The following is a 14467-nucleotide window of genomic DNA, read 5'->3' as shown; positions in this document are numbered from 1 at the left end:
CCTTCCGTTGTATATAACTATGTATGTAGGAAATATATATATAAGGGTATATGTGACAATATGTATATGCTTAAATCAATTGACCAGCGAAGCGTCTCTTAAAGGCACGCAGCATTAATATACCGTAATAAATGCGCAATAAAATTAAGCCGAAAACAAAAAATAAATAAAAATTTGTAATCGGATTTCCAAGTCGGCAAATGTGGCCACAGAAAACACGCCGCACAGCCGCACACATTTTGTGGCAACACACAGATGCAGAGATACATATGTATAAATGAATCACTCGTAATTACATATCCATAATTTAAACCGCATGGACATGCATATAAAGCCCCAGAGTCATATGTCAGTAAACCAACCAATCAAATTTGAACAAATGTCTCTTATTGTTTATAGATATTTCTGTTCGGCAGTTGAACTTTGTCAGTTGATATTAAAAATTAAAAACAATTAAATTCAAGCTGTTCGGCAAACAATTGTAAATTCAATTAAACTTAAACTGAGATATGTTTGTTAAGTCTTAGCCATGATTTACTGATTTATTGCTAGCTGAAGTATTTTGAACGTCGGCTTGGCGCCAGTTTCGAGAGGCCATCAATAAACAAATTTATAGACAATGCGGCTTATGGCGAAATGTCTATAACGAGCTCTCGATAAACTGCAAATGCACATAAATTTTTTTTCGCTACCAAAATGTTACTTTTGGTGGCACAGTGTGTCAAAAATGTAGATCAACATCATAGTATATAGTACTTCAATCAGTCCAATACTTGCAACTTTAAGAAACAATCATTTAAGCCATGCTCAGGTCAATTGTGAATTTAAAATTTAAGAAATGTAACTGTTTGCATACTGCACCGACTCACTGTACGTATATGCCGCAATGTTGTTTTTCGTTTTCATTCTTGTTTGCTCTCTTCTCTCTATCATGGCTGGAAGCGTTTTCAGCTTTTCGAGCCGCAGCCGCAGTCGGAGCCACAATCGGAGCCAGAGCCAGAGCCAGAGCCAGCGACAACAGAATGCAAATTCAAATGCCGTGTGAGTTGAATATTCGTTGACTTGGCCGCTGCCAAATGGGTCAAAGTGGCAGTCAGCCAGGCGGGTCCAAAAAACGTTTGCCAAACCAATACACTAACATTCAGAGACAGGGCATATGTAATCTGGGCGCTGCAAAGTATGCAGCAAAAAACCAAATTGTGCGCTAAATTTGAAATCAAACAAAAACACAAAGAAAAAAAATCATAGCCGGCAAATAAAGCAAATGCATGTGTGTCCCTTCGCCGTTTGTGTTAGTGTGTGTGCGACTGCGTGGAGCCAAAGGCAAACAGAAAGATGCACGGTCTGGGCACAAATGTTAGCACAAAGCCACACACACGCACACACACACACACACACATGCTGAGGGCAACCGCATGGCCAAACATTAGTGCACGCCGCCACCCGCATTCAGGTCCCTTCCGGGTGGCTACCATTGCTTCGGCCTGGTCACGTACAAATCCGATTTACACAATTCAAATAACGAACATTTTGCACACTATTTGCAGAAATCACACACTCACTCACACACACACACACACACACTCGCATCCACAGCCAGCACATATTGACTCCGCCAAGCGGTACGTTTGACGCCCGATGAAGTTGGCAAAGAATCGCGCCGAGCTTCAAGTTGCAGTCGCCCGTGAATTACGCGCCGATGCGGCTGCAATTGCAAATTGCGACGGCGATGCCGACTGCGTTGGCGACTGCGACTGTGACTGCGACTGCAACGCGCCCAGTTTTATGTAATTTTAATTAATTTTTTGCGGTCAGCTTAAGGTCCCGAACGGGTTGCACTTGGCATCGTTGTGTCAACTGGCTCGCTTAACCGCTTTTTCGTGTCATGTTTTAATGCTCAAGCTTTCAACTTTGCTTTCATTTTAATTAAAAATGTGTTTTAATGCGCTTTCCCAAGGATTTGTCATTTTGCGTCCACGCACACTTCCCTGTTATTTAAAAAATGTTCATTTAGGGAACTCGAAAATTTAATTGCAAGCTCGCTGCAAGCGTCAACATTGACGCCTGCTGCGCTCTATGCCTCTCTGCAAATACCGAGCACCCTTGTCCTGTGTGCTCTGGCGCTGATGCATTGCCCACAATCCATGTCCCATATGGAATGCAATAAATTGCCAAAGCAAGCACAAAATATGCCAGCAATGGCATTAAATGTCAAATAAAAATTCAAAACAACAGCAACCAAAACAACACTAGAATCAAAATGCCAGATTGCATGCGCCACATTTGGGGATTTCTCCTACAAACACAAACACACAACCACGCACACATACTAGCTCACACAGTCGAGTGTCTTTGCAGTCACTCGCTTGCTGACATATTTCAATAACAAAAAGCAAATACAGGCCAGCTGCAAGGCTCAACGAATTTTATATACACTTGCCCGCATTCGGTTGGCCGCCAATTGAATTGTTTGCTTTGGCTGTGAAAAGCATTTGACTTGAGAGTCTTGCAGCTGCCACATTTCTGTCTGCATTCTTGTCTGCCAGGCTGCACGAAAATTTGACTATGCCCAGACTGGGCACTAGAGTGCATGAAAATCTCGACAAGTTGACTTAAAAGCATTGCGACATAGTTGAAGATAAACTGAGCTGAGAAATTGCAGCAACAGCAACGCCCACTACAGATTTATGGACACATTTTTAGTTGCAGCTGACTCGAAATTAAGTTGCACAGACACAAACACACACACGCACACCCGTAATGCGGGGTCAGCTTATGAGCTGTGCATAAAGCTGTTAACTGTTTGAAAAGTGCTTAAAGTGCGGCATTAGCTCTCGTTATTATCACACTAGTTTTATAGGGGCGTGCCAGTCAGCCAGCCAGCAGCTCTGGCACTCTGGCCGCAGACTTACACATTGCTATGCCCCATAAATCGCGCATACGCCACGTGGCGTTGCCAGATACCGTAAGTAGCCCCCGAACCACAACATCAACAGCATATCCCACAGCGCTTTTTTATGGCCATCTTCGGTGCACTTAAATGCGCTGCTGATGCTGCAGCAACGTGCACTAAGTATTGCTGCAATAAAAGTCGCAGCCAATGCTCAACAATATCAAGCAAATGCGTAACATCATTTGCTTTAACTTAAAACTTAAGCCGCTTTACTCACTTAAAGCATTACTGATGATGAACCTCCAGACGCTTGCTGAGATCAAACTGCAAGACAGTATTTATTTTCAAATAAGCTAAGCGTCTACCAGGTTACAAGGTAGAGCAAAAGTATCAATAAAGTCAGGCGTTAAATAAAAAATAATTAAAAAAAACATTTAAGATGTCTGCGTATTTTTATAGCTTTTAAGAGGATGGTATTTTATGTAACACAAAAAAAGGACAACAGTTCTAATTTAGCCCACAATCACGGGCTCTTAACTAAGCCCAACCCAAACCAACTTCCAGTTATTAGAATATGCGTCAAACGCAAACTAACTAAATAAATTACACCATTACATTATGCATAATTAAGTGTTTTCATAGTTTTGTTTTAAATTTAATAATATTCATTTCGAATAATAAATCTGATTTAAGAACAGGCACGAAACTTGCAGCTAACTGCAAACAGCAGGAGTTTGTTGCCGGCGCAGTTCGCTCTAATTGCGTTTTGTTTGCTTTTCCGGTTGTGCTCGCATTTCGCATTTTCTTTTTCGTTCTTTCTAACTCCAGGTAGTATTATCTGCAGCTCGTTAATTCGTGCGCCAAGTCAATATATGTTTGGCCAGGGAATGGGAATGGGAATGGGAATGGAAACAGCGGAAGTACAACTTTTATGCGTGCTGAGTAAATTTTATGTTGCGTATAATTAGAGCAAGTTCTGCCCTGGAGATTATTTGGTGGGCGTACGCTGGCCACATTAACGCTCTGGCTCTGCTCTGGCATTTAAGTTAATTTCTTGCTTCGTGCTGTTTATGAGTGGGCGTGGCAGCCCCACTGACCGCACGCACACTAAGCAGTGACCAACAGCGCCAAAGAAGTGGAGCAAGTAATTGAGATTGTAATCGTTACTTATTGTGCGTATTGGCTTACAACAAAAGCCAATTGGGCCAATAGTCAGAGCACATAGCTGCTGTATCTATATGTTTGTGTGTGTGTGTGTGTGTGGAGCGTGTCAAACTTTTTGGGGCATTAAGTTATTAAGCTGTTTGCTGTTCTCCTTCTTTACGTGCTGTGCATGTGACGCAGCTTGTGGCAACGCATATTGAAATATGCTGTAAGCAATTAATAACATGCCCCATGGCCAGGCCATTTTATGGCTCATCAATGGCACTAACCGAGCTGGATTTATATGCTATCGAAAGCTGCCTCTATGTGTAGGTGTATGGGTGTGTGTTTGTGTGTGTGTGTGTGTGTGTGTGGGGGGGGTTAGCAGGCATTTTCAATGCCATGGCACGTAATATCGACAATGAATTGCACTTGAAATCCTGCCAGCAGGCGACCTCGGCGCCTGCCTGTGCTTGTTGCCTGAAAGTATGCAGCAGTTGTGTGACAAGGCTTAAACGCCCCCACAAATGCCACGCCCAAGCCCAGCTAACTGTACGTTTTTTCAATATCAAACAAATAGACAACGAATTACATTGTAAGTAGCTCACGTGCTTTGGATTATGCGTGATATGCCTCGAAATTACTTCATTAGCAGCCGCAAATGGCGACCTGCATGCTAAATACTGACAAGTACACCTACACCCACACCCACACACACACACACATACACACACAGGCACAGACAGACAGCAGCGAGCAGTGTCACTTTTTATGCAAAGCAGCTGCGGCAACAACAAAAAAAAGTTTGCTAAACAGCGCACACACAAAAACTACAACAAGGCATTTGTCTCTGTATTGATATAGGGGCAGAGGAGATTAAGGGCACGGGGAGGGGCGGCGCGTGCCTAAATGGCATTCGAAATACGCTTAATAATCAATATTCCCAGGTGATAATTGTGTGCGTGCGCTGTTAGTTCAAGTTGTACGTTGTCGCCTATAAAAAGAACTCGCTCGAAATGTGTTAAAAATAATTTGGTTTTATTGTTGATTTAAATTATTCCATAACATCGTCGTATGAAAAATGTATAAAAATATTTGCTTGCAATATTCAATATTTGTAGCAATCTTTCAATTGAAAAACAAAGCAAAATAAAACACGTGTTCGGCATGTCAATAAACACGTAACTCTATTTGCTTTAAGCATTGTGCAGCAATTACGCCCCAGCATACGCCCCGTGGTATGCCGGAGAAAAAATGCTAGCAAATACCGAAACTTGAGCAATATCTGGCACATATTAATTTATGCATATTTGACTTATTTATTTGTGATTTTCAGTAAAAAAAAATGGTGCTTATTTTATTTTCAATCCTTGCCATCTACCTTTTTTGCCAACCCTTTGCACTTTACATACTTGACAGCGAACACGCATACGCCCCGTGCTGCACACAATATGCCGGATATTTGCATTAATATAAATTTAATATGTATTTCTTTCACTCTGTTTTTCCATATCGCTTGTCACCATGGCCGCCAGCCGCAAAATTAAATCAAAAGGCATTCCACTTGTTTTTTTTTTTTTGTTTTTTTTTTTTTATTTTTGTTATGTTGTTTTTGTCATTTTTCCCGCTCAATTTGCGCGACCACAGAAAATATTGATGATAATTTGCGGCATTGGCGGGCATTGGATTTGTAAATTAACTCAATTCAACACGGCTCACAGGCTGATTTAATTAACAAGCCAGTTGACCATATAAAGGGAGCATAATTTTTGCTCATTATAATCTATCTGCTTGTTGTAGGGAAACTTAAAGACTTTTTCCTTCTCAGGCAGTTGGAATTAATTTGTGCACAAAATCTGCGTTGGATATTAGTTGAGAGGCTGGCAAAGGATTTGTACGAGACATTAAGAACTTTTCAGTTAAAGTTCTGTACTCAATTCCAGTTGCGGGCGTGGCAAAGTCACGTGCCACGCCTCGAGTAGAATTAATAAGCCAGCGGGGAGCACATTGCATATGCATGTAAATGTGCCACATGCGGCACATACATACACCGTATGTAATAGTAATGTCGCTGACATGCAGGGGCAGGGGCAGGGGCAGGGGCTGCTGCTGCTGCTGCAAGGACATTTGTGACATTGTGTTAATGCGGCTTATGTGACAAGTCAGTTAATTACTCGCGCTGTTTTGTAAGCATTTCACCCAGCAGCGAAAAACTGCGTCAAACTTTATGCCAAACAATGCGAAATGCTGCCCCGCACCAATTCTCAGCTCGCCTGCTGTGCTTGACTTGGAAATGCTTTTTAACGGCTGCTGCTGCTGCTGTAGTTGTTTACTTTGGCAAATGCTGCACAACAACAAGTGCACACACAAACACACACGCACACACAAACAGACACGCACATGTCGGGCTGTGCAAGTTGGTTTGTTTATCTGTTTGTCAAGCTCTTTGGCATATATATATAATTAAATCTAACATTAGTTGAAGCACTTGAAGTGTATTTGACAGCATTCCAACATAATATTATTTGTGGAATGCCTCATCTGGCAGGGTTCTTTGAGAGCAATTCAAGTTAAAAGCCCACACGCTTCCGCACAATTGAACCTATTCGCAATAGAACTGTCAAATCTACAGTCAAATAACATGTTTCAAATTCCTTTCCATGTAACTCGACGAACTCGCATGACTCAAGCACTTTGCAGTTAGGTAAGCCAGAATCAAAAAGAAATTCTTGCGCCCCAGGGCCAAAAATTAAAACTTAATTCCCAAACGCCGGATGCTTTTAAAGCCTTAACTCCATGCCAGCGCACAATTTATCATGCTTTCAACTGCAATTCAAGTGCCGCCACAGTCGTGGGAGTATTTCAAAAATGTCACAGGGCGCAGCTTGTCAGTGTCCTGAAAGCCAAAACCAACAGCAACAACAACATTGGCAGGGGGAAACAACATTGGTAACAATGTAATTTGTAACGATGTCGACGGCGGCGACGGCGACCCCTGACCCACGTAATTTACAAGTCAGACAGACTGACAGCCACAATAACAACAACAATAATGCGGGGAGCACAATAACAAAGTATGAGGAGGCCTGGGTCGTTTGCGTTTTAAAAACATAAACAGGGCAGGCGAAAGGCCAGATCCAGCCGCCGGCCACCAAACAAAAATATCCGGAACAGAACTGAAAAAAAAAATGGAAGAATGAAAAAGAAACTCCCCGCGCTGCTGGCGCTAAACTCAAGCATAATCACATAATAAACAAGCGGAAGGGGAAAATGGAATGGGCCAAAGAGGACGCGCACACACACACACGCACATGCACACATTTTCCGGCAGTTTTAGGCTTTCACAAAAAGCAGGAAACCAAAAACCAGCGCGATAATAAATATGAGTTAAAGTGCAAAGAAAAAAGGACGGGCAGACAGCATCACGATAAAGAATAATATAGCGAAAGGATCTATGCATGTAGTCTAATTTCGACACACACACACACACGCAGGCACACACGCACACACAGGCACACAGGCACACACACACGTACACGTGACACCAGCTTAGTGCTTGAAATTAAATGCGCCTCGACTGAGAAATTCAGAAATTCACGAGTCGCACACATTTTGTGGCTGCAGCATTTGAAAGGCGCACAAGTTCCGGTCTTGGCGTCAAGGCCAAATGGACGCAGGACAGGAGGACGGACGTGCGGATGGAATTGTCAGTCGGGCACATAAATGTTGCTGTATATATAGTATGTTATCCTCTGCTGTTGTTTTTTCCTGCTGCTGTCTCTTTTCAGTTAGCCGCTTCGTGTTTCCAACCATTTGCACTGCTCTTTTGCGCTTAATTTCACTCGACTTGATCCTCTTTCATTGTGTGCGCGCGCGTGTGTGTGTGTGTGTGTGGGGTATATTAAATTTAATTTTTCATATTTATCGCAGAGCTTAGACAAATTTAATGGCCCAACTTTTTGGCCTATGGCTGATTGTTTAGGGCTTAGGCGCAACAGCGCTGCATTTAATTTTATCTAAGGCCCAGTCATGCCTTCAGTGTGTATGAACTTAAAAGATCTCGAAATAAATTCTATATATATATATATATAAAGTCAATAACTTCTTATCATAAAATTGCTTAAAGCATACCCTGAGGTGCTGCCAAGCTCAAAGTTATGCGTCTTTGCTACTTATGAATTTTTAAATGATTTGTGGCCATTGCCCTACTTGAATTTGTTTTAACATGCCGCACACCAAAGTGAAATTTGGTTGTTATTTTGATTATTTATTATTAATTTGCAGCTTATTTATATTGCTCTTTCAAGAAGATATGACAAGCTGTGCAAATATTTTATTCTAAGAACACATTATTTTACAGACTTTGTGGGGCATAAACTTGCATTTTTATGGAAATTTTAGCTTGGCTAGTGAAAATCATCTTCTACGCTTATTTGCATAGATGGACCAGGAATTCCAAGCTACACTTTACTATCAACCAAACCGTTGGAGTATTATACTGAGCTTCAAAGTCCCAACCATTGCAGTCAACCAGCTGACAACTTTGGGTGGAGCTCAAATGTAGCCCGCTTATTGCATATGAAAATATTTACGGCTGGCAATATTTTCAGTACAACGGGCAATTGCTTATAAAAATTTAATTACTTTATGTAAAACTAAATAATATATCGTAGCCCAACCTGGACTCAAGAAGGAATGAATTAAAATCAGCTTTCGAAGCCAATTGAGCCAGCGACTGGTTCGAGCTGTGAAACAAGACAGGCGTTGATTTTTTTTTTTTAGTTCTTTAAATTTTGCACATTTTTCTTTTTCTCTCTTTTCTCTTTTCTCTAACTCTCTCTCTCTCTCTCTTATTTGCGCAAGGCTATTGTCCTGCTTGCAAGCTTTAATAAAAGAGTCTATCCTCTGTTATTTTATCCTGTTGTGTGTCCTTTTCAGTGCTCTTTGTCTCTTAGCAGCAAATCTCAAATTTATATGTTATGCTCGACACACAGAGACTCGGCTGCCGTTTTTTGTAATCCTTTTTGTGGCAAATGGCAGCTGGACGTGATGTTCTCGCTGCTCCGGCTGTGCCTCTGTTTTGCCTCTACTTTTGTTGCTCGGTGGCTGCAACAATTTCCAGATTCGTTTAGCGCGTTGTAAAATTGCGCAAAATTGTTTTTATGCCATGTACACAAATATATTTATAAGTATATATATATATATATGTATTTGTATTATTTAGTTGCTGGTGACGTTGCTGTTGTCTCAAACATTACAAACAAATTGAGTTTGGCTCGAATTATGCTTGGCCTTTGGCATGCCAGACAACATGGCTAGCAGGGTCAACGCTGCGCTAAGCCTGGCCACGCCCAAGAGCCCCTAAAGTGACTGCAGCAAACACACACACACACAGAGACACACACACACACACAGCCAAAAATCATTTGAGCTGCTTTTTTTCGGGCTCCACTCCTGTAATTTATGTGTTTGCGCCTCAAGTTGTGGGCCACACGATGGCAACATGCACTTTCGTCCTTTCGTCCTCCTGCACTGCAGCGGCTTATCGCCATTGTCTCTGCTGCTGTGTCATGTTGTAGTTGTTGCTGTTGCTGTTGCTGCCCGACAGTTTATGAAAACTGCAGTGGCAAATGTTTGGCTTTGCTCTCGTGCTCTCGTTCTCTCGCTTTTGAGCGCTTTCAGGCTGCAGCACCCTGGAGTGCAATGTCCTTGTTTATGCGCTGACACTCGTTACCGTTGTTGCTGCCACTGCTGCCACTGCTGCCAGTGCTGCTGCTGCTGCCACTGCTGTGGCGCTTGATTGAATTGTGTCCTTGTCAGTGCATGTCCTGCAGCAGCCGACTGGCAGCCCGTGTGCGTGTTAAACAACTTTGCAGCTCACCTAAAAGTTTAATTAACTTTTTAGCTCAATTTCTGAACACGTTTTCCGCACCATTCTAAGCTTTATTACATTTGCAGCCACAAAACTAAAACTAATCCCATACATATAATTTGAATATTATTTATGCCAAAACGAGTTGTGAATTTTAAGCCTTACACTTGAATGCTGTAAAACCAAATCTTGAGCAGCTATAATTATGTGCCTGTGGGCTGCTTGTGGTGTGGATGCGGGAGTGCGTGTATGCTTGAAGATTTGCCTTTTGGACTGTCAAGTGACTTAAAATGACAGCAACAGCTTTTGACAGCTGCAAGCTAACGGTATTAGAAGTGACAGCTGGCGTCTGTTGCGGTTTATGTTAAGAGCCCAAGCCCACAGCACATGTGTATTAACATGTTTGTTTGTGTGTTTGTCTTCTTAAGGATGTGCACAAATTTATGTTTATGTTAACAGAGTCGAGCCATTCAAGTGGCAAGCCAAAACAAGTAAGCCGCCACAGCCACAGCCGAGCCACGGCTGAGCCACCGCCTTCCCATTGAATGCAGTCATGTGCACACGAGCGAAAACATTGTAACCGAACGCGAGTTTTGGTAGATAAAAGCGACAACGAGTCATGTTGATAATATCCAATGATGTGTCTACACTGAGCGCAATTACTTGCAACCACGAACTGAAATGAACTGAAAAACAACCCAAACAAAAACAAATTGCGTAAATGCTCTGTTGATTATATCAATCGTTTGGCTCCTCCTCTTTGTGTTTCTGCTGACCCCGTTCCTGTGGCTGGGACTCTGCCGCGGCACTCGCCTCAGCCTCAGCAGCTGCCTCCAGCTCGGCCTTATTTTTCTCCTGCTCCTCCAGCAGGCGTCGCTTCATGTCGGCCGCATAGTCCGCAAAGGTCAAGTTGATATCGAATGGTGTGCGTCGGAAGATGTTCGACGGTGCGTAATTATTCTGTATGGGCCAGAAGAGGCCATCGTCATCGCGTCCAAATGGCACCTTGCCATACAGCCCGTAGAATTCTTCGAGCGTGTAGTAGAAACGCGTAGAGGACAGCACTAGTTCAATACGTTGGATTTCCGGCAACAGCTTCCGGAAAATATCCGCCGGCAATGTCTGCGAAATCGCCACAGTCAGCCGTTGCTCTTGATTAAGAGAACGACTGGAACGGCTGGAACGGCTGGAACGACTGGGATGCATGCTTGGCTCCTCATCAGTTTCACCACCATCCAACTCGGAGATATCAGTTGCCCCGGACATGTCAGTTAGGAGAGTCGAACCATGCTGTGACACGTCTGTCTTGCGACGCGGATCCATACTTTCGCTTATCAGAGTGCAAATGGTAGTCAGTTTTTCCTTAATGATCAAATGCTGCTTCCCCATCAGATATTCATCTGTGGGCGTTGATGGCGGAAACTTCTCATTGAGAAAGGCAGCAGGTATACGTCTGAACAACAATTCCTTGGTGTAGAGCTATCGAATGGAACAGTTATCATGGCTGAACAGATGAAGGCAACAGGTTGCTGCTGCTCACCTCTTTGATATGATCCTCAATTAGAAAGACGCGATTACTTTGCCAGTACTCTTGCATACACTCCAACAGCTCACGGCAAAAGATGCCCATCATGTCCTCGCCGCTCTCCAGCATTAGCATGGTGTATTCGTTCATGTAGACAACTAGACCGCACATGGGATCGGGTGTATAGGAGAGATTACGACATTTCTTGTGCAGCTCCTGCAGCATCTCGGTGAACAGCGTGAACCTGTCCTTGGGCTGCTCAGGCCCCTCTGGCTCGGGCGCTTGCTCCTCTATCTCTGCCTCCACTGGTACCTCTTCCTCCTCGTCAAATCGAAATGTGCGCGTCACCGTTTCCATATCCGGATCCAATGGAGCTATAATTTTAACTGTCAAACGCTCTGTTGGCTGATCAATGGGTTCCTTTGCCTCTGAGCCTTCGGGCGTGGTTTGCTGGGAGTAATGTGGTTCATCATCAGCCATTATAGCCTCGGCGGTGCGCAACGTGGCTGTGTCTCCATCCACAGCTGAGCGAACCGTTTCAGTGCTTCCTCGACTCTCCAATGCCGCAGGCGGCACAATGCTCTCACGCTTCGGATCCACATTCTTGGCCAGTATGAAGATGCGCTGATAGAAAACCGATGTATCCATGCTCAGCAGCTCATCGTCCACATACTCCACCAGCGATTTGCGCACCTGAAAGACCAGCGGACGCTTCAACGTAAAGCATGGCTGCCTCGTATTACGAGTTAAGCGCGATTTTGGATTGACCGACGAGGACTGCCTTGAACTCCGGGAAGTTAGCATGATGTGTAGGCAGAGCTTAGATCAGCTCACAGCTAGGGTTAGCAGCAAACTTACATTGTTGTCTAGTAACAAGCCAACAAAGCGGTTGCTAGGTTATGAAATGTTGACTGCTTTCAAATAAAAGTTCGAATATAGGTTGTTTTATAGGCTTCATTAAACAAAAACAAAAAATATGTACTCATGAGAAAAACACAAAATGGGAGACTCAGGTAGAAAAATACAACAAGCACTTAAAGCAACAAGACAAATAAGCCATACTAGAAAGAACTTTGATAAAGCAAAGGGGGACTCATATAGAAAAGTATCATCAAAACTTAAGACAACAAAATCCATATGCCTTATCAGAATTTATGAGAATCGTATAGAGGGGCGTAATTAAATATTATGTGCACTCCTGTGCGACGGACCTAGTAAAAGAGAGAGTGCGAGCAAGTAAGCAATGATATGGTGGTATTTATGAATATATATATATATATATATATATATAGAAAAAGTTTTCATTCATATAAATACTAATAAAAATAGTAAGAAATTCAAAATGACACTTAAAAATGCTTAAGAGCTATTTACCTTAAAAAAGTACTTAAGCAAGTCTGTTATTTGCAAAGCGAAAAGCTTTAGTGCTTTCAGCTATAAAGGTAAGATGTAAAACTTTAAGCTGCCACAAAGCGGCTTCAAGTAAATTTCTTGCAGTGTAAACTTTCCAAACTGTTATAATTTGACAATGTGAGTGTGTGGGTGTACCTGTGTGTGTGTGTGTGTGTGTTGATGTAGCTGTTGCCTCAATTATTATTATCATTCGCATGAAATCCAAACGCTGTAACTGGCTTTTGCTTTTCAGCGAGTTAATTTATTCATGGCGCATTTATGAGCAACTACAACAAGGCCAAAACGGCAGCAGCAACAGCAACAATGTGTTTTAAATTTCTTCATCAGGGTTTCCGCTGCCTCTGATACTCCCTCTCTCTCTCTCTATAAGTCACACTGTCTCTCTCACTCTGGCTTGCTCACTGTCTAGCTCTTTTGAACAATCTGAAGCACTTGGTCATACAACATGCTGAAATGATAATGAGCGTAAATTGTTTTTTGACTCGCTCCCCAGGTGTTTTGTTTGTTGCACAAAAACCCAAAGGTTGGCATCAAAGCAAAGACTTGCCACCAGCCAGCCAGATGCTTTAACATTTTCGGCTGTAGCCTTATCCAGCCAGCTCCGTTTTGGTTTAAGTGCCCGTATACAGTTTAGTTTATTGGCCTGAAAGTTGCGTAGTCTGTTGTCGTAACAGCCACAGCTTCTTTGATGGATTCTTAAAGTCAGCTTTAAGCTGTCGCTCACTTTCATTGGATGCGTTGACTTGAGTTTCACTTTCAGCAGCAGCATTGGCATTGCCACGGCAAATATGTACACTCGAATGTGCTGGCCGTTTGCGTCTCCTTCCTGGCTACGAAGCTACCACGCGCCCATTTGTCGCCGCCACCGTAACCAGCGTTGATTGCACACAAGTTCTTAGTCAATATTTGTCAATTTCAATGAAATGAGAATTTGACATGCAAGCAAACATGCAGACAAACTGCTCTGAGGCTGACTACGATGACGTGTATCCAGTTGCCAGCTGCAACTGTAGCTCCAGCCGCCTCACAATCCGTAGCCCCTTCATATGCAAACATAGTAGCCGGCCTTGGCCACTGTAACCAGGAGAAATTCTCGCCGGGCATCAGAAGCACACAGTCAGATATACAATGCATACACATTTACAGACTAAGGGCTGGCAGAGACATACGAATAGGTAAAATTAATTGCGATTTGTATGCGTTACCATTTTTGTATGGTTAGGTGATTGATGGGCAGGTGCTTCATACAAGGCCAGAGACAGAAAACCCATATGCTTAAATTAAATACTTTAAAGAGAAGACGCGTTTTATCAAATGGTACAGTAACATGTGCATATCGGCTCGTGTATAAATTAAGAGCATTAGCACTGGGCATAGGTCACAAAGTAACGAAATCAACGAAAGCCAACTGTAAACTAAATGGCTTAGCAACGCGACCAAGAATGCGAGAGCCAACGAGTTGCAAGTAATAGTTCAGCAGCAAATTCGACGAAAACCAGCTGCATACTAAGCCATTTGGAAAGGAAACGACAAGAGCGAGGTGACGTAAACATAACGAGTAGCAAGTAACGAGTTGCACCGAAAGGTAACAATGAGACGACAAGAGTGAGGCGGCGAAAGT

The 14467-nt window shown here is 42.9% G+C and overlaps 1 protein-coding gene across 1 annotated transcript; it reads right to left on the bottom strand.

Moving 5' to 3' along the window:
• Positions 1-9934: 9934 nt before the first annotated feature.
• On the bottom strand, positions 9935-12330 carry LOC6624070 (uncharacterized). The gene is made up of 2 exons (XM_002047395.4): positions 11449-12330; positions 9935-11387 (listed from the first exon to the last, which is right to left on the bottom strand). The coding sequence occupies exons 1-2, from the start codon at positions 12235-12237 to the stop codon at positions 10647-10649; spliced, it is 1530 nt and encodes a 509-aa protein (XP_002047431.2). The 5' UTR covers positions 12238-12330; the 3' UTR covers positions 9935-10646.
• Between the last annotated feature and the right edge of the window lie 2137 nt (positions 12331-14467).

This window comes from Drosophila virilis, chromosome 3 (assembly GCF_030788295.1).
Source record: "Drosophila virilis strain 15010-1051.87 chromosome 3, Dvir_AGI_RSII-ME, whole genome shotgun sequence".
NCBI classification, from domain to species: domain Eukaryota; kingdom Metazoa; phylum Arthropoda; class Insecta; order Diptera; family Drosophilidae; genus Drosophila; species Drosophila virilis.
The sequence above is the reverse complement of the archived record's forward strand: the minus strand, read 5'-3'. Positions and strand labels throughout refer to the sequence as shown.

Excerpts from the sequence above, each read along its gene's own strand:
- LOC6624070 (XM_002047395.4), bottom strand. The coding sequence starts at position 12,237 with ATGCTAACTTCCCGGAGTTCAAGGCAGTCCTCGTCGGTCAATCCAAAA. Across the intron at positions 11,388-11,448 it reads TTGAGGATCATATCAAAGAG|CTCTACACCAAGGAATTGTT; the intron begins GTGAGCAGCAGC and ends TCCATTCGATAG.